General features: G+C 47.8%; 1 protein-coding gene across 1 annotated transcript; it reads left to right on the top strand.

Moving 5' to 3' along the window:
* The first annotated feature begins 286 nt into the window (after nucleotides 1-286).
* LOC119979598 (complement C1q subcomponent subunit C-like) lies at nucleotides 287-11,320 on the top strand. Its single transcript, XM_038822059.1, has 3 exons — nucleotides 287-456; nucleotides 5,637-5,821; nucleotides 8,446-11,320. The coding sequence occupies exons 2-3, from the start codon at nucleotides 5,653-5,655 to the stop codon at nucleotides 8,997-8,999; spliced, it is 723 nt and encodes a 240-aa protein (XP_038677987.1). The 5' UTR covers nucleotides 287-456; nucleotides 5,637-5,652; the 3' UTR covers nucleotides 9,000-11,320.
* The last annotated feature ends 8,848 nt before the right edge of the window (nucleotides 11,321-20,168 follow it).

Raw genomic sequence — 20,168 nt, 5'->3', positions numbered from 1 at the left:
GTTTCTTTAGTCTCAGCAACAAATTCCACAAACACTTCCATAACGTCTGGTAGGTTGTTCCTGAGGATATTAGTGTTTTGTGAGTTAATCCACTTCTTGTCCATATGCTTCATTTCATTGTGAAATCACAAAGGAGATGAAATAAATAGGTTGGCCTTGAATTTGTCATGTTTTTTTCATCCTTGGATGAAATTAAATAACAAGCACTTTTACAACTAATATCGGCGCCAACAATAACAAATGTAAGAAAATAGGGAACTGAAAGTTGGCATTAACGGAGTTCAGACAGAGCTCTTGGCATGAACACCAGCCCTCTTGCATCACAGTTCCCTCGCTCCCTCCCTCTCTCCCAGAAGCTTCAGGTTAACCAAGAACATTGAGAATTGAGGAAACCATTGAGGCTCCGTTAAAGTCTGCTCTGAGCGTGCTCCATCAAATTTTTCAAGGCACAATAAGGTAAGAACGTAACCTCTGAGATAAAATTCTGCAGCAATAATGTGTTGAAATTTTAACGGACTTTATAACATGACCAGTTTGACATGTATCATGATTGAAAACTTGATAGAAACTTAACCCCTTCACCACTCGACAATAGTTAACTGGCTTTCCTGTGAAACTTTGCCATCAAACATTAGAGGGTTGTAAAGTAGAGAAGGTTTAATGGTTTATGTAAACTGCTGAATAAAGTGAAACTGCTTTTAAAGAACTTGACATTAACGTGGTATCGTAGACTTCAGAGAGTTAACATTTTAATTCTGGCACAGCCGGGTACAATTTTCCTGCAAAGGAACAGAGAGCTGATTACAAAGAAATGGGATGGTAATCTTTAATTATTACTGTCAGTGAACAAGGGTCTTGCTGAAATCTGTCACCAACATGTACATCGATTAAAATATGTTTCACATCGTTAAAAGATAGCCTGAGGAAGTTAAACGTAAAATAGCATATGAAAAGACAATTGGTGACTTCACACCGTCCAGTGATTAATACAATACATCTGTGCTGTGCTCATGATCACGCAGATTGTACTGTGTACTATTACCTTGGATACACAGCCTGCCTGTACTTTGCATTTACAAGCCAGCTGTCTAGCCAAGTGAGCTAAACCGGCCCCGGTTCGTGATGCAGAAACAAGCCAGCAGTGCAGGCTCAATTCTTGTACCGGCTGAGGTTATTCACGAAGGCCCTGCCTTCTCAACCTTGCTCTCCACCTGAGCTGTGGTGATCATCAGGTTAAACCACCACCAGTCAGCTCTCTCCCTCAAAAGGGGAAAGCAGTTTATGGTCATCTGGGACTATGGCGACTTTACTTAACTCTGCATTGTTATCTAGCAACATACTTTTTGACTGTACTCTGCAATATTACCTGTCAATCCATAATCTGACTGTACTCTATTCTGCTACCCAGCAACATACTGTCAGATAGTACTCTGCATTATTAACTTTAATATGCAGTCCGACTGTATTCTGCACTGTTACCTATCAACATTCTATCAGACTGTATTCTGCACCATTTCCTTTAATACACAGTCCGTCTGTATTCTGCACTGTTACCCAGCAACATTCTATCAGACTGTATTCTGCACTATTATCTTTAATACACAGTCCAACTATATTCTGCACTGTTGCCTTGCAACGTACTGTACTCTGCACTATTACCTTTCAATACTGTGGTGAATGTATAGTACTAGTAATTCACCAGTGTATTAGTATCATGTTCTGCCATTGTGTCACAGCTATGTTATGTTGTTGACCTTGTGGGGTCCACCTATGGGCCATTGTGTGGCTTCAGCCACAGGGGGATATGTTGGGGCATGTACGGGCTCCGCCCATGGCTCCTCCCCTTGAAAGGAAGTATAAAGAGCAGTTGACTTGTAGGCGGTCCACAGTATTATACCAGCCGCAGGCAGGCACTGTTCTAAGCTGATTAAAACCTTGGTTTACTTCTGCTCGTGTCTTTGAGTGAATTGATGGTCGCATCAAATACACAGTCTGACTACTCTGCACTGTTACTTAGCAACATAATAACAAACTGTATTCTACACTATTACCTGTCAATACACAGTCTGACTGTACTCTGCACTATTAATTAGCAACATACTGACAGACTGTATTCTACACTATTACCTGTCGATACACAGTCTGACTGTTCTCTTTACTGTTACCTAACAACATACTAGCCACAATCATGATCCCATACTCTCCAACGCATGATCAGTGGCACGGGCAGAAAATATTGTGAGAATTGGGAAACACGATTCTCGCCGGAGAGACCTTATTTCCTGATCCACCTCCACCCCACCCCCCCCCCCCCCCCCCCCACCCCCCCCCCCCCCCCCCCCCCCCCCACCGCGCTCCTTCTCCGGACATGGCATGAGATAGCCTGCCTTTGGTCTGGAGGAAACGAGACATGCTAAAGGAGAAATTGTTGAGTGAGAGGACAAGTTCCGCCAGACGGAGGAGATTATTGGTGGATACGGATTGTTAAGGCCTGTTCGAGGAAGAAGCAGATAGCCCTCAGGCCATCCTGGTAGAGAATAGAGGTATGGAGGGATTGGACATCCATGGTAAAGAGGAGGCAGCTAGGAGGCCGTTCCCCGGCCTCTGTCGCACCTGTTCCGCTGATGTCACTTTCCAAAACGATGCTGCTTACATGTCTTCATTGTTACTTAATCGTGGTTTCCCATCCACTATGGTTGCCAGGACTCTCAGCTATGTCTGACCCACCGCCCGCACCTCTGCTCCCATCCCTTCCCCTCACACCCAGAACCAGGATAGTGTCCCCCTTGTCCTCTCTTTTCACCCCACCAGCCTCCGCATTCAAAGAATCATCCTCCACCAGTTCCGCCAACTCCCGCATGATGTCACGACCAAATACATCTTCCCCTGATTCCCCCTGTCAGAATTCCACAGGGACCATTCCCTCAGAGATGCTCTGGTCCACTCCACCATCACCCCCAACACCTCACCCTCTTCCCACGGCACCTTCCCATGCAACCGTAGAAGGTGTAACACCTGCCCCTTTACCTCCTCCCTGCTCACCATCCCAGGGCCTAAACACTCTTTTCAAGTGAGACAATACTTCACATGCACCTCTGCAATCTGGTCTATTGCATTTTCACTGCCCAGTGTGGTCGACTCTACATCGCAGAGACTAAATGCAGACTGGGTGACCACTTTGCAGAACACCTTCGGTCCATTCGCAAACAGGGCCCAGGTCGCTTGCAATTTCAACTCACCGTCCTGCTCTCATGTCCACCTGTCCGTCCTTGGCCTGCCAATTTATTCCAGTGAAGCTCAACACAAACTGGAGGAACAGCACCTCGTTTTCCGATTAGGCACCCAAAAGCCTTCCTGACTCAACATTGAATTCAACAACTTCAGACTGTGAACTCCCTCTTCCACCTTCACCCCATTTTTAGTTCTGTCAATTCATTTTCATTTCTTCCATTGATCTGTTTCCCCTCACCATTGCACCCCCTCCCCCCCCCATCAATCTAATCTCTTTGTGTACCACTATCAGCACCATTCTTAGTCTTAATCGCCCCATTTTCATTCCCTTTGTCTTTCCGTCCAAATAAATAAAAGCTAATTACTGTGAATGCTGGAATCTGAAACCAAAGAGAAAATGCTGGAAAGTCTCAGCAGGTCTGGCAGCATCTGTAGGGAGAGAAAAGAGCTAACATTTCAAGTCCAAATGACCCTTTGTCAAAGCTTAATAGACAGAGAAAGTGGGATATATGTATACTGTGGAGTGAGAATGAAAGATGAATCATATCCACAGAAACCCAGGGAAACGGGGTGCTAATAGTCACAGAAACCAAGGGAACAGAGTGCTCATGGCAGTCCCTAGGCAGAACAAAAGGTGTGAAAGGCCAAACAGCAGAGAAACTAACACCAGAGGGTGAACTGTGACAGATGTAGATGTGGGGGGAGGGGGAAGCAAAGGGGAGAAAAGGTAAGGAAAGGGGGCTAAGATATGGGGGGGTTAAATATATATAAAGAAAGACAAGAAATAAATGGTAAAAGACAGTTAAAATGAAATGGGATGAAAACAAAGGGGTCGAGGTGGGGTAGAGCTAATCATCTGAAGTTGTTGAATTCGATGTTGAGACCGGAAGGTTGTAGCGTGCCTAACTGGAAGATGAGATGTTATTCCTCCAGTTTGTGTTGAGCGTTACTGGAACTCTTTCCCTTGGTTTCTACGGCTGTAAGCACCCTGTTCCCTTGGTTTCTGTGGCTGACTCATCTTTCATTCTGAAGGGACAGGGCGGGGTAATGGGCTCTCTCAGAGTGTTGATGCAGACTCGATGGGCTGAATGGCCTCCTTCTGCACTGTAGCGACTCTAAATTCTGCCAGACTCTCAGCGAACATGACTTTCAGACTGTTAATCTAAATGTATGTCAGACTGTCAATTAGCACGTCAATTGGAATTTCAATCGGAATATCAATCAGACTGTCTGTCTGAGTGTCTGTCAGACTGTCTGCCAGTCTGTCTTTCAGAATGTCTGCCACACTGTCAGTCACAATGTCCATCACACTCTCTTCAGGCTGTCTATCTGAATGTCTGTCAGACTAGCTGTGAGGCCAATGAGCAGGAAACACGTCGGCAAAATTTGAAATGCGCTCTATATTTAACACTGGTTCACCCTCCTGGGAACCTGTACCATTGGGATTTTGGCCCAGAGTTCCAGTAACTGCCTCAAACATATGGGGCGGGATTCTCTGAGCCCGTGGCGGGTCGGCGACTGGAGAATCGGTGCGAATCGCACCCGTGCAGTTGCCACGACACCAGTCGGGGGCCACTGAAATAGGCCCCCGCGGCGATTGTCCGCGCTCGATGGGCCGAACTCCTGCCAAGTTCCACCGAGTCCTGCTGGCGTGGTTCCAACCTGGTACTCTCTGGTGGGAGCTCAGACCCGCGGCCGCGGTGGATGTCCTGGGGATCTGACTCCTGGGGGGCCTCCACAGTGTCCAGGCCTGCGATCGGGGGCTTCCGATCGGCAGGCGTCCGCGATTTGGAGGGGGCCTAACTCCTTCCGCGGGAACTAGCTGTAGGTTTCCGCAATGTTGCGAGGTGCTGGCGCGGAGACAGCAACCACGCGCTGGCACAGACACGGAGACGGCAGGCGCGCGCATGTGCGGACCCGCGCCGGCCGTGCAGGGCCGCCTTTCGCCGCCGGAGCAGCAGGCAGCACTCCGGCACCGTGCTGTCCCCCTGAAGGCTGCTGAATTGCTGGACCAGGAGGCCCATTGACTCCGACGTACACCACTCCGGTGTTTACACCGGCGTTAACATGCGGAGAATCCCGACCATGACCCCTTAAAAACCAGGGCCCAGGTCCATGGCCCTCAGTTAGTTAAATGCCTTCAGTTGAATTTGCAGAAAGAGCACAGACACATATTGACCACCAGAAGGAGCAACACACACACAAATGATGGAGAGAATTTCAGTTCCGAATCTCAGTCCTTTTATGCACAGCGGATAAAAATAAAATATTTAATTCTTTAAAGTGAGGCAGTGCTGCTTAATATAATGCTGCCGAATGTATTGTTTTTTCATCGTGTAGTGTATGTTTCTTTCAGCTGGATAGATCTCCATGTTATCCTGCCTGTTCTCCCTGCACCTATTCAGGTTTCATAACCACACCATGGACGTCGGTCTCATTTCTCTGCTCCTGCTGTTGTCGACGCTCAGCTCATTGATCCAAGGCCTCGATACAAATTCTGGAATCCCTGGGATACCCGGTTGTCACGGATTACCCGGGAAAATCGGCAAAGATGGCAGAGATGGCAGTAAAGGAGCGAAAGGAGAACGGGGTAAACACGCAGAAGCACAATGAAGCTTATCCATGTAATGCTCACAATTAAGATCAAACACCAAATCCCCTGCTCTTACATATACAACAGAATCGCCTCACTTTTTAAGAGAGAACCAGAGTGATGGGCAAACTATTAAGGTTTATGATGTTGACGGAGGCCCTTTGACCTAGCAACACTTTACTAGTGTAGCTGAAAATCATTCCCAGACTTCAATAATAGCTCCGTACCTTCCTCTTTCTAATATGGAATAAATGTCTTCCAGTTTAGGGATTCAACATATCTCAAGTGTCTTCAGAACCTTGATAGAATTCTAGGTTAAAGATGTGGGGTGGGATTGGTCAGGTCTGGCGGATTGGTTTGATCCTGAAATGCTGGATCTTTGGCTCCGGAGCTCAGTCTGGGATTGGTGTGAGGATGGGGACTGGCTGCCAGGAAAACACCATTCGCAGACTCACTGCTGCTCCCACTTTCCTTTACTCAGGGTGACCAGCGCCCAGGTTGGTCACTGACACCCAGGTCAATTCAGGCTCCACAGAGGTGCCCAGGCCGAGCCCTGAGCTGCTCTTTGGGAAGACAGAAGGCTGCCACAATGAAACTGTTTGTTTATAAAGGAACCAACACCTCCTTCCATTGATTCTTTCAGCTTGCTGAGTGGCTCTCCCCCGACTGGCTTTTCAAGCTGCCTCGTTCAACTCCCTCACCGCTGCACCCCCACACCTTGCCTGGTCAGAGATATACCCTTACTGACACTTACATCCACTAAGATAATTAAATGTCATTAATCCTGCCTTGTCCATAGGTACAGGCAGCAGGAAAAGATCCTTTTATTATTCATTTGTGGACTGCAAGTGACAATGACGAGGCCAGCAATTTTTGTGCATCCCTAATTGCCCTAGAGCAGGTGGTGGTGAGCCACCTACAATTGAGTGACTCGTTTGACCATTTTAGAGGGCAATAAAGAGCCAACAACATTGCTGTTGGTTTGAAATCAGATGTAGGCCAGATCAGGTGATGACGGCAGATTTCCTTCCTCAAAGGCATTAATAAACCAGGTGGATTTTTATAGCAAACCAGTAGATCCATAAAACTATTTTTTTAATTCCAGATTTATTAATTAATTGAATATAAATTCTTCCAGCTGAAATGCAGGAATTTGAACCTATATCTCCAAAGCATTAGTGCATGGGTTACTGGTCCAGTAACATTACCAGGATGATACGCCCCACCCATGGCCATAACCTGATAGATTATCATCAACTACCAAACTGATTCACTCATATTCCTGCAATGAAAGATACCTGCTGTCCTTCTCCCATAGGGTCCACATGTGATGCCAGTTCCGAATTGATGTAGTTGGTTCTTAACTTCTCATCAAATTGGCCTAACAAACCATTCAGTTAGGAATTTTAGGCAATAAATACCAGCCTTGCCCAGATACCCACCTCCCAGCAATTATAAAATAACCTCAACGGGGTCATTGAATGCAAGGTATTGAATCTGCTGTCATTACGCTGATAGAGCGTAATGTTGCACCCATAATGCCAACCTCACTTATACAATCGTTTATTCCAAACAGCAACATGTCTCTGATTGAGGCAACCTTGCTCTTCACTCACAGACTCAGTGCTGTGATTCCCCCAAACTCTAATCTCATCCTAGCTGGTGAAGACTTCCGGGGTATGTGCATTACAAACACCTGTCAGATAATTTTACCTATATCAGGGGGCAACATGGTGGCGCAGTGGGTTAGCCCTGCTCCCTCACGGCGCCGAGGTCCCGGGTGCGATCCCGGCCCTGGGTCACTGTCCGTGTGGAGTTTGCACATTCTTCCCGTGTTTGCATGGGTTTCGCCCCCACAACCCAAAAATATGCAGGGTAGGTGGATTGGCCATGCTAAATTGCCCCTTAATTGGAAAAAAATGAATTGGGCACTCTAAATTCATAAAAAGAAAAAAACAAGATAATTCTATCTATTTCAGGATTATAGACAAATGCATTATTTAAAAATATTCCTACAATGTTATAGCGTCCGTCAAATTCACATCATTGCCTCACCACAACCACAAACTCACAACCCTGAGAGGTGACTTAGTTCAGGAGTCAGTAAGTTCACCAGCTTCCTATCTGCCAGCTGATTGGCAGACCTTTTGTGCAATTGTCGACAGGTAATAAACACAGTAGCCAGGGTGCCCTGATTGGGGGCAGTCTCTGGTCTGACAGGACCGCTGCTGTTCTTCAACATGTGCCCCTGAACCCCAGACATGTTCATGGCTCTGAATCATTTGCACTGCCTTTAAAAAAACGTTCCAATCAGTTCCACTTTCCTGTTCTGTCCACTTTTCCCTTTCCTTCCTCGCTCAGCTTTTCCCATGTTACATGGGGTCACCATAATGTTGGCTGGTCACCCTGAACATGCATCCCCTGTTTTGTTTTTGATTTGTTGGGTGGCCTGATGTCCTTTCTGCCATTAACTTTCCCATTCAGCCAGGTTGGGGATTGGCACGAACACTTACCTGTACCACATTAATTTAAATAATAGCTTGTCCAATCACAGGAACATCTCCAAGTGTGTCACAGGGTGGGTTTTGTTTTTCAGCGTTAACACTTGTGCTTATTGACAGGGCTCCCTGGCTTCGGCGTCTCTCGGGGTCAAGAAGGTGAGAAAGGCGATCCAGGATTCCCAGGCCCGACTGGGAAAAGAGGACGTCGGGGGCCGGCGGGCGAAACGGGAGAACCAGGCAACCCAGGAGTCAAAGGTGAAATGGGGAGATCAGGAGACCACAAGAGCACGTTGAAATCTGCCTTTTCTGCAAAGAGAGGGGGTTTTGAGTACCCACCACGGGACACTCGCATCAGGTTCAGTAAAATTATATCCAATGACCAAAACCACTACAACAGTGATACAGGTGTGTTTACCTGTAACATAACCGGTTTTTATTACTTTGTGTATCATGCAACATCAGATAACAACTTATGCATTAACCTCAACTTGAATGAGGTAAAGAAAGTTGGCTTCTGTAATCATGGTACTTATGATCAGGTCAGTTCTGGAGGGACCGTGCTCCACTTACAGGTTAATGATAGGGTCTGGCTTGAACCAACAGATTACAATGCCATGATGGGGAAAGAAGATCATGACAGTGTCTTCAGCGGATTTCTTATCTTTCCAGATTAAGAGTTTCAAGTTTTTAGCTGAATGTTCAATGTCTTTATTGTGAGTCTATCATTTGCCTATTAAGACTGAGACAAATAATATCAGCTTCCTTCGCACATTCACGATATGTATTTTAATGCCTGACATGAGTCACACTGAAACGTATTTCTGATGTTCAGTGTTGGATTATTTTGGAGCACTGCTAATTGTGCTGACTGCATCCATCATTGACTTTAGCAAGGTTGAACTCACTTTATTGATGTAAGTGATGGGTCTAGCCCAGGGAGAGAATGTCAGCATTACTCCCACACAGCTCCACAGACTATGATTCAACAAATCATATTCGATGCTTTCGGGTCACTTTGCCAGATCTAACCCTATTCCTATTCAGACATTTGAGTTTTACCTGCAATATGATATGACAGACCTTTGCCCTCCTCCCGCTGCTTCGGAATCTGGGTCCCACTCATATGGCTGTTTGTTGGTGTGGTTTTCATTCCCATCGACTTAACCTGAAATTATATAAATGCCACCCATATCAAAAACACTGATTACCCATGAGACACGCCTGGTGGGAAATTCTCACCCCCATTTTCAGCGGCAGCAATGCCAAAATGGACAGCGAATCCAGCGGGAATCCCCAAATGCCATGGGGATTTCCCGTACTGATTGTCCCTGCCTCTCCCATCATTTACGTAATGGGGTCCCTATCGTGACAGGTCAGGAATCCTATTACCATACATTATCATCCAATTAGCGGGCTTTCCCGTTCTCTTATCCACCCTATTAGACAATATACCCCCTCCCCCACGATTTCATTCAGAACTCCACTATGATGCAATGGGATCTGCCTCCAGGGCGGGAGAAGCTGACAGTGGCGCCAACCAACAGCATTCGCCTTTTCCCACCTGAGGTGGCAGAGTCCAAAAAATCCGGAACATTCCGCCCAGTAATCCATCATTAATCAGTCAGCAACCCCAAATGTGTCTGCAATTTTTCAGCACTGAACCTGCCATTCGTATTCACCAAACATCATATGTCATTCACACATTGCTGTCTATCCGCAGACAAACACATCTTTAGCTCACACTAAAGATTTTGTTGTGGACTCTGAGGAGCAGTTTTATTTCAAATCTTGTCATCTTAGTGGATTTTAAAACTTAGTTCAATGAATGTACTAACTATAATTTGCAACTGTTGGTGCATTTTGTAAAATATATAAATTGCTGAGCTGTTTGCTAATGCTGAGGTACAAATTCCAACATGGACTCCAAGAAATCTGTAAACTTGCCTGAAACACCTGGGGCGGAACTTTCCCAAAGTTTCACAGAATGTTGGATCTGTGTAAAACCTTTACTGTCGCCTTTTCTCAACCGATTAAAAGGCACCCTGTGAAATTTCAGAGTGTTAGCGAGGGTCACACAGCCAGCTGGAGGGGCGGGGTCTAAGCACTGGCAGCTTGGGATTCTGGGATTGGGGCACCCCAGTGCCAGCGGGCAATGCCAAGGTGCCAAGGTCAATGCCCAGCCTTGTCCCTCAACCCCTGGGGGCCACATGCACCTCCGCATTACTGCCGTGTTCATAATGATTGGTTTGCTTTTGAAAACAAGCAGTGATTCGTGCTGCCATAATGTCATGCCACCAGGGGGTAGGTGTGGGGATGAGGAGGAACGGACTTGGGTCCGTTCATCAAGTTCAGTCATCAAATGCTAATTTATTAAAATGTATGGAAATCAGGTTCATACCATTTCTGGATATGAACCTGGCCACATCACAGGCGGGGAAGATCTCAAACTGACAAGAATTAGCGGCCATTATGGGATTTGAGCCCATGGCTAAAGGGGATACTAGATCACTCCCCTGGTCTCCCCACTGAGGACTTTTCCCTGCGTTTACAGTAATTCTCACTCTTCTACATAGAATAAAACAGAATCATCAAAAAATTATGGCAGTGAAAGAGGTCACAACTTGGTCACATATCAGCCTAATCCCATGTTCCAGCATTTGGTCTGTAGCTCAAGGGCCGGATTCTTTATCGGCGTGATCCTCCGTTTAGCCGGCAGCGCACTCAAGCCTGCGGATTTCCTGACGGCGTGGGGGTGCCCACAATGGGGAACCCCCTTGTCCTGCTGCCGGAATGGAGGATCTCACTGCCGGTGGGGGCACGCCGCACCAGAGATTATTGTGAAAATATTGTGAAAAACAGTCAGCAAATAAATAATTAATTGTTGACTATTGTACTTCCAATGCTTATAATCATCACATGTTTCTGTATTAAAATGTACATGGACTCGCAAGCAAATTATTCAAGAAAATATTCAATAAATATTTTTTGGATTATTCATCGTCTTCATTGTCTGATAATTCTGTTTCATACTTTTATAATCACAGGAGTCCCAAGAAGGTCCACACTTAAAGATTTATTTAATCAATGACATGCAAGGCCGCAAAGCGGCGGACAGTACATCCAGAGCCAGCTGGAGCCATCCGAAGATCCCGGTTCCCATCCTGGCCGCCTTTTATCAGTCTGATTTAATAAGCCCTGCTATTAGGCCTTTGCCCCTCATCGTGGGAGCATCGTGAACCCCACAGAACGATCAACCGGGTCACCCGTGTGGGTCTTGTGGGGGTTATTACATCCTTCTCCCATGCAGTCTGCAAGCCCCTCTGCTGTAGTGACTGGAGGAGGCCTCTTTCTTCGTTTCGCCCATGGCTGCACTTTCAGTGGTTGCGGAATTGGGTCGGGCGGTGAATAACGCGTCGGGGAGCGTCGCTTCCCCACAGATCATTTGGGGGGGGGGGGGGGGGGGGTTGCTGTTGCCGATCTCTCCTTGGTTAAACTACCATCCGAGACTATGGAGGCTTCTGCCTCCATGCCAGACCCTGAATCATCCCTCTTGTGCATCTCTGCATTCTGGCCCTTGAGGAGCGTGTGGTAAATCACTGTATTGTATTGTATTGTTGTATTGTTACATGCCTGGGCTTGTCCCTGCTGGCTCCGCCTGTGGCTCCTCCCCTCGGGCTCATGTATAAAGGTGGCCAACCTCCAGCCCTGCCCTCATCTGGGACCGGTTGCCAGCAGGTGTCTTTAAGCTGATTAAAGCCACAGTTTTTCTCCCAACTCCTTATCTGTCGTCAATTGATGGTACTTCAGAGTGTTACTCCATGTCCCCTGGATGACGGGCAGACTGAACTATGAGCTGACTCCTCTGGCGAGGCCGGTTCTGGTGCGGGTTCCCTGCCTTTAAGGTGGCCCATGTGTTTTTGTACTGTCTGCTCCTCGGTTTTTACCGTCTAAGAAACTGGTCCAGCCACTCCAGTCTCTGGGGCCCACCGGACACTCTCTCCAAAATTCCAAACATATACCATGTACCCTGGCCTGAACCTCTGTCCTGCCTTTGTGGGCTATGGTACTGTTTCTGGAGATCTTGTTTTCTCTCCAGCTTTCGCCAGCATTAGGGAATGTCAGGCTAAGGCAGGTCCTCAGACTTTGGCTGATTAGCAGCTCTGCCGGCCATTCTGGTTGTTATATGAGGCGTGGTATGATAGCTGAATAGGAACCATGCCAACTTTTTCTCCGTGGATCCCATGGCTTTTTTTTATGCCCCTCTTAAATGTTTGCACCGCCTGGTCAGCCAGGTCCTTTGAAGAGGAGTAGTACAGGGCGGTCCGAGTGTGTTTCACCCTGTTTGACTTCATGAAGTGTGAGAATTCCTCGCGAGTAAAAGGGGTGCCGTTATGAGTAATGAGCACCTCTGGGATGTCATGGATACTAAACGAATGGCACAACTTCTAAACAGTAGTGCTTGAAGTGGTGGATGGCACTCGGTAAACATCCAGCCATTTTGAGTGGGCATCCACGCGTAGCGAACTTTGGCCCTTGGAAAGGTCTGGGGAAATCGGCGTGCTGCTGTACCCTACGCCGGCCTTCCTGCTCCCAGGGATGAAGGGACGCTGCTGGTGAGAGCTTTTGAATGCTCCTGACATGCACTGCATTGCTGCACCAACCTCTCGATGCCGCCATCCAGTCCCGGCCACCATGCGTAGTTTCTGGCGAGCATCTTGATTTTGGACACTCTCGGATGCCATTGTGCAGGCCCTGCAATATAACTTTCTGTCTTGGCTCGGGACCAGAACACGGGCTCCCCACAGGAGAATTCTGTTCTCCACGCGAAACTCTTGTTGCTTCACAGAAACCTGCAGCTCCTTCATCCTACCCTGCAGTCCCCTATGCAGCATGATGTAGCCTAACTTCACCAAGGTAGGGTCCTCTTATATCCACACCTGGATCTGTGATGCTGTGACCTGCAAAGTGCACGTAAAATTCAGCACCAATATGGCTTTGTCTGCTATTGGTCGGGACGGAGGGGCATGTCGACAATAGGAGTCGTCTTTAGCATCCACATGCGTGATTTGTGCGCCCAAGCGGTACTTGAACACATACTTATATGCTGCCAATAATAGAGCCCATTGCTGTATCCTGGCCAATACTATCGGTGAGATTGTCTTGTTTTTCTTGAACAGGCCGAGCAACAGTTTATGGTCTGTTATGATTGCAAAGTGTTGGGCGGCATGATGGCCTAGTGGTTAACACTGCTGCCTCACAATGCCAAGGACCCGGGTTCGATCCCATCCCCAAGTCACTCTCCGTGTGGAGTTTGCACATTCTCCGGTGTCTGCATTGTCCCCACAACCCACAGATGTGCACAGTATGTGAATTGGCCATGCTAAATTGCCCCTTAATTGGAAAACAAATGATTGCCAAGTGCCACTCAGAAATGTACTGGTGGAACTTTTTGATTGCAAAGATTATGACCAGCCTTTCCTTTTCGATCTGAGTATACCTATGCTCTGCATCGGCCACTGTCCTTAATACCTAGGCTATTGACCGCTCCATCCCGTCTTCCATCTGGTGGAACAACACCATCTCAGTGCCTTATGGGGAGGCATCACAAGTGATCAGCAGTGGCCTGGAAGGATTGTAATGCATCAACAGCCTTAAGAACGATAGTTGCCGCTTCAACTTGGCAAATACCCCTTTGTGTGGAGCCCTCCATACCCAGTCCTGATTTTGTTTCAGGACGGCATGCAGCAGTACCAGGATGGTTGCCATGTTTGGGATAAATTTGAGATAATAATTTACAAGTCCAGCGAACGACCATAGTTGGGATGTATTCTCAGGTGCGGAGCCTGTTTGATGGTCAGTACATTCTCCTCCATTGGGTGCAAGCTATCCTTGTCAACCCAGTATGTGACCTCATTCATGTGAAAACTCAGTTGTTCCTTTTTAGATGGATGCCTGACTCAGACACTGGTGGAGAACTTCTGCTAAATTATCCAGATGTTCCTTTTTGGTGGCTCCAGTGATCAGGATATGTTCCAAGTAAACTATCACACTTGGAAGGCCTTGGAGGAGTTTCTCTGGAATCAGCTGGAAGATCGCACAAGTGGACGATACCCCGAATGGAAGCCTGGTGTATTCATATCCCTGTGGATATTGATGGTCACATATCTCCTGGATGCTACATCCAACTCCAACTGTAGATATGCATGGCTTATGTCTAATTTGGAGAAGAAGTAGCGCCTACCCAACTTTTCATAGAAATCCTCCATGTACGGCATCGGGTATCCATCCAAATGGGAGGCCTTGTTCACCGTCAATTTGTAATTTCCACACAGGCAGACGGTTTTATCTGGCTTCAGCACAGGGACTACAGGTGTTGCCCCAATCCCCGGAACTGCACAGGATGAATAATCCCCAGACTTTCTAGCCACCTGAGCTCGTTATCCACTCCAACAACGGTCCTGATTTCATGCGGGAAACTGGATTCTCCGCCCCGTCGCCGAACACGATTCCGGTGTCGGGGTGCGGAGAATCCAACCACTCATCTCTGGAATCAACCTAGTGAAACTCCTCTGAACTGCTTCTAATGCCGCTAGATCTTTCCTCAAATAAGGAGACCAAAACTGTGCACAATATTCCAGGTGCGGTCTCTTCAATGTCTTGTACAGGAACAACACTTCCTTACCTTTATACTCTATTCCTTTATCTATAAATTCCTACATTCCAATCACTTTCTTTATTACCTGCTGTACCTGTTTGCTAGATTTCTGCAATTAATGCACAAGGACACCCAGATCCCTCTGCACCGGTGAACCCCAAAGTCTCTCTCCTTTTAGGAAATAAGTTGCCTTTCCCTTTTTCCAACCAAAATAGATGACCTCGCACTTAACTACATTAAACTCCATCTGCCACATTTTTGCCTACTCACCTAACCTGTCTATATCCATTTGTAAGTTCATCTTTCCTCAGTAAGAGGAATAGGTACTGTCCCACCTATTATTGTGTCATTTGAAAATTGGCTGATAGAACCTTCTGTCCCTGTATCCAAGTTGCTAATATAAATTGTAAATAGTTCGGGCGGAAGGACTAAACCCTACTAGTTACACCTTGTCATCCAGAAAAATACCTATTTATCTCGACTCACTGTCTTCTGTCCGTCAGCCAGTCTTCTATCCAAGCCAATAAATTACCCCTAACCCCATGCGATATAACCTTGTGTATTAACCTGCTGTGTGGCACTTTATCAAAGCCTTCTGTAAATCCAGATATACTACATCTACAGGATCCCCATCATCCACTCAGCTTCTTACATCTGTCTCTGCCGGTCCTGGTGGCTCCCCATTGTCTGCACTATGATGTCAAAGCCCTCAGTGATGCACCTCAGTGACTGGGCCATGCTCTCCACTGTCTCAGCATTATCCACCTGTGTCTGGGACATGTCACACAGCGACTGGGACATGATGTCGAGGCCCTCGGCCATGGCCTTCACACATTGAGACATGCCTTGGACACCACAACTCAAGACACGTACGTTGTGGTCCAGTCACCACCCTAGCAAAGTTGACCTCAGTGCCACACATTGTTGGCACCATCTCCTGCACTTGCAGCCTTTGGGTCGCCTCCCATTAGCCTTGCAGTCACTGGAATGTCGTTGATACCCCCTCCGGAATCTCACAGCTGCGTCCTATCATCTCCATCAGCTCTGGGGAAACCGTGTCAAAAGGCCCAGCATCTAACTGGGGCCCAGCTGTGTTCTGGGATCTAGCAGACCTCCAACTGCTATCTCACTTAGATATTCCTGCCTCCACCTGATCTGCATCAGCAACTGTGTGGTGCTCTCCAGATTGTGCCCCAGGTGTCTGACCATTAATGTCGCCCAACAAGGTTTGTGTCTCTGTGCTGGTGGAATGTGTGGGTGACAGCAGCAGGAGGCGGTGACATAGTGGTATTGTCACTGGATTAGTAATCCAGAGACCCAGGGTGGTGCCCTGAGGTCCCGGGTTCAAATCCTACCATGGCAGAAGGTGAAATTTGAATTCAATAAAAATGTGGAATGAAAAGTCTAATGATGACCATGAAACTATTGTCGATTGTCGTAAAAATCCATCTTGTTCACTAATGTCCTTCAGAGGAGGAAATCTGCCATCCTTACCCGGTCTGGCCTACATGTGACTCCAGACCCACACAGCGATGCAGTTGACTCTTAAGCACCCGTCACTGAAATGGCCTAGCAGGCCACTCAGTTCAAGAGGTGTTAGGGCTGGGCAGTAAATTCTAGCTCAGCCAGTGACACCCACATTCCAAGAAGACTTTTTTAAAAAGCTGTCATGCCTCGCTGGTGGTCTGCTCAGAGCTCTCCTCGGAGGTGGTCTCTTGGGTGGCGGGTGAGGGGAGGGGAGCGTGGTGTGAAATGATTCCGGATAGCTCAGCCTCATCAGGTGGGGATCCTGCGAGACAATGGACATGTGATCAGTGAGAGGAGAGGATCATTTTGTCCGACATGAGCTACTCATTTGAGACAGGACATCTGGGTGAAGGGCAGTGGATGCTCACCTCTCTGGCACAGGCCAACCTCGCTGTCGGTGACTGCTCTCTCCTCGGGCAACACTGCGATTTTCAGGGCCTGTTCCTCATAGGGGGGTGAGGACTCGAATCTCTGGGATTCCTCCCCCGTCTTGGCCCTTTCCCATTTATTATGGGCTATCTTCTTCTGCGGGGATAAAGAGAGGGCTTTGTGAGCTGCATGCTTGATGGGTCAGTGGTGTCTATAGCAGGTGGCATGTGTGGTAACTGCACCTGAACCTGAAGGATTTTTGCTAGTGGTTGTCAGGGGGTGATGAGGAACAAGCACGAAGATTTGGGGAGGGTGCGAGGTATCAGCCAGTCAATTGGGGGGGGGGTAGTTTTGGAATTTGAGGGGTGCAGACGGAGCTGATACCAGCAGAGGTGGTAACTTACCCTTCCGGCACGGTGGAGGTTGTTGGTCTTCTTCAGACATTGGACGCTGGTCCTCCTTGTGCCGTCCGCACTGACAGCCACTGGCACTGCCTCCCGGGCGACATTGCTTTTAAAAAAAATAAATTTAGGGTACCCAATTCAACTTTTCCAATTAAGCAACAATTTAGTGTGGCCAATCCACCTGCCCTGCACATTTTTGGGTTATGGGGACGAAACCCACGCAAACACGGGGAGAATGTATAAACCCCAAGGGACAGTGACGCAGAGCCAGGATCAAACCTGAGACCTCGGTGCCGTGAGGCAGCAGTGTTAACCACTGTGCCACCGTGCTGCCCACTCCCAGGCGACATTGCTGACACTGCAGCTGGTGCTCTGACCACCTTCGGGGGAACATGGGGCGGGATTCTCCAATAATGGGCTATGTCCCCACGCCCATGAAAAACCGTGCGCAAATCACTCTGGATTTACCTGCAGTAAGTCCAGGGTGATTCTCCGATTTGCAGGGGGCTAGAAGGGCCCCGGAGTGCTCCTCGCAGCTCCGGCTGCCGATACAGGGCCCTGCACTACCGGTCGGAGGTCCGCGCATGCGCACGGTGGCGGTCTGTATCGGCTGCCTCGCGCGACATGGCCGACCCACACCGCGGACCGGGACCAAGAAGATAGGCCCACCCCCCAGAATGCACGCGCCCGTGGATCAGTGGCCCCCAATTAGAACCCTGGCCCTCCTGGAGACCCTCCCCTCGGGTGAATGATCCCCCCTGTCCGCACCAGGGCGTCTGCAGACTGAGTCTGCAGTCACTACGCCGAGTGCCCGGCAGGTGGAACCATAAGGGAACTACGCCAGAGGAAACTCGGCCAGCTGCACTTGGAGAATCACTGCGGCGGCCTCTTTCAATGGCCCCTGACCGACACGCGGCCGATTTGCGGCGATTCTCCGGGGACCCGATCTCGGGTCTGACGCCCATTCTCCGCCCCCCCGCCGAGCGCAATTTTGGCTCGGAGAATCCCGCCCATGATGTCCAGTCTCACCTCCACTGCGTCCAGAAGCCTGGCCTGGTTGGCATCCCCAAAGTGAGGAGCAGACCTGCACAATAACATGATTGTGTATTAGCTGGGAGTGAGTGGTGAGAGAATGTTTAAAAGAAGCTCCACGTCTTAGAGGTGAATAGCTGAGGTTCGTGTCTGGCGAATCAGAAAGCAAGGGAGCCAGTAATCAAGATTCTCGTGGAGACTACTTTTTTGCCACTACGTGCCGTTGAATATGGACTGTCATCTCTCCAGCACCTCCATCGTAAAACACCCTGCCAAATACGCCCAAATCTGGAAACTAACTTGAGTCCACTAAATTGTGCCCATGGTATAAGGAACCTGCTAAATCCTTGTCTCTTTTGTGTTTCTTTTCTAGTTCCTGTTCTGCAACCTTGCAAATTTTGTTTTAAACTGCAAAGTTGGTCAAAATGAAAACATCCCTGGTCTAATGTCCTGGTCCAGGATCTCTCTTGATGCTCTGTGGCATAGCCTGTGATGTCATTTTGATGAACTTGGCAAGCAGCCAATTGATAGCCCTGAAATTAGTCGAGATTTTTCTGGAATATTCTGACATAAACCCAGTTTGTCTCTCATTTGTGGTTATATATCAAGAATAGCCAAGTGCTGGTTTCAGCACTCTTTCCCTTTCAGGTGTGTGAAAGGTTAAATCTCTGTTTGAAAGGCTAGGGAGCTGAAACTGACCTTCCTGATCTGCAAAACGGCCGACAAGCAATCGATGTGTGGAGTAAACAGACAACCTTTGTTTAAATTCTGAGGTAGAGAATTCTAAGATTATCTCAGTGAGACTGGGCGTCAATCTGGCGGAGGTCTGTCAGGACTGAACCGCCCTCAGGCGGGTCGAGATTCTCAGTTTGAAGACCCCGATTGTTAAAAGTGACAGTGACTTTCCAGAAACAATTGTACAGCCTGCAAGTTCTAGTTGAAGCCCACCATTGAAAGATCACTGACTACAAACACCGCTACCTCGGAAGCAAAGAACCATCTCACACCATCTCAAACCTTTCCCTCCCCTCACCGTGTGCTTGTCTTGTGTGTCTGGGTGGAGGTTTGGGGAATAGTTAGATTAGCAGGCCATTGTTCCATTCTTACCTTCATATGTTCATCTTTTACTCTTGTTACAAATAAACAGTTTTGTTTATGTTTTATTTCTGGTCTTGCCCCCATGCCCAGACTTGGCACAGCTTGTGAAACAATCACCCAAAATCTCAGAGAAATGTGATTCTCCCGCCCCCAGCCAGTGCCACAGCTGGAGCCCCCCCCCCCCCCCCCCCCCCATGAGCCGTGCACCGACACTGAGAGCAGCTCGGACTCCAGCCCTCCGCACGAGGGTCTAGGACAACTCATCGCTGCCGACTCATCGCCAGCCCAACTCATCGCCAGCCCAACTCATCGCCAGCCCAACTCATCGCCAGTCCAACTCATCGCCAGCCAACTCATCGCCAGCCCAATAAAAACAGTACAGTCAACAGACTTCTTAACAGCGCTCTGGAGTGAATGGAATCTATTTAAACCAACAGACTTCTTAACAGCGCTCTGGAGTGAATGGAATCTATTTAAACAATTTAAACCTATAGAAAACAAAGGACATTTTAACATATTTTGGTCAGTTGACTGTTTACTGTCGGGCTCTATTGAAATAGACGCTGTTAATTGTAAGTTAGTTTTTTGTATTGTGTTTTCCGTCCGTCTCTGGTTAAATACAATCTTTTTATATTGGGCACTTTTTAAATAGAGTCAATTTACTGAAAAATATACAGTAAACAGTCAACTGACCAAATCTGAACCTAATCAATTTCAAATTTGTCACTCGCATGTTCCATAACCCTGGTGTTTGTCAA

This window comes from Scyliorhinus canicula, chromosome 16 (genome assembly GCF_902713615.1).
Source record: "Scyliorhinus canicula chromosome 16, sScyCan1.1, whole genome shotgun sequence".
NCBI lineage: Eukaryota > Metazoa > Chordata > Chondrichthyes > Carcharhiniformes > Scyliorhinidae > Scyliorhinus > Scyliorhinus canicula.
The sequence above is the reverse complement of the archived record's forward strand: the minus strand, read 5'-3'. Positions and strand labels throughout refer to the sequence as shown.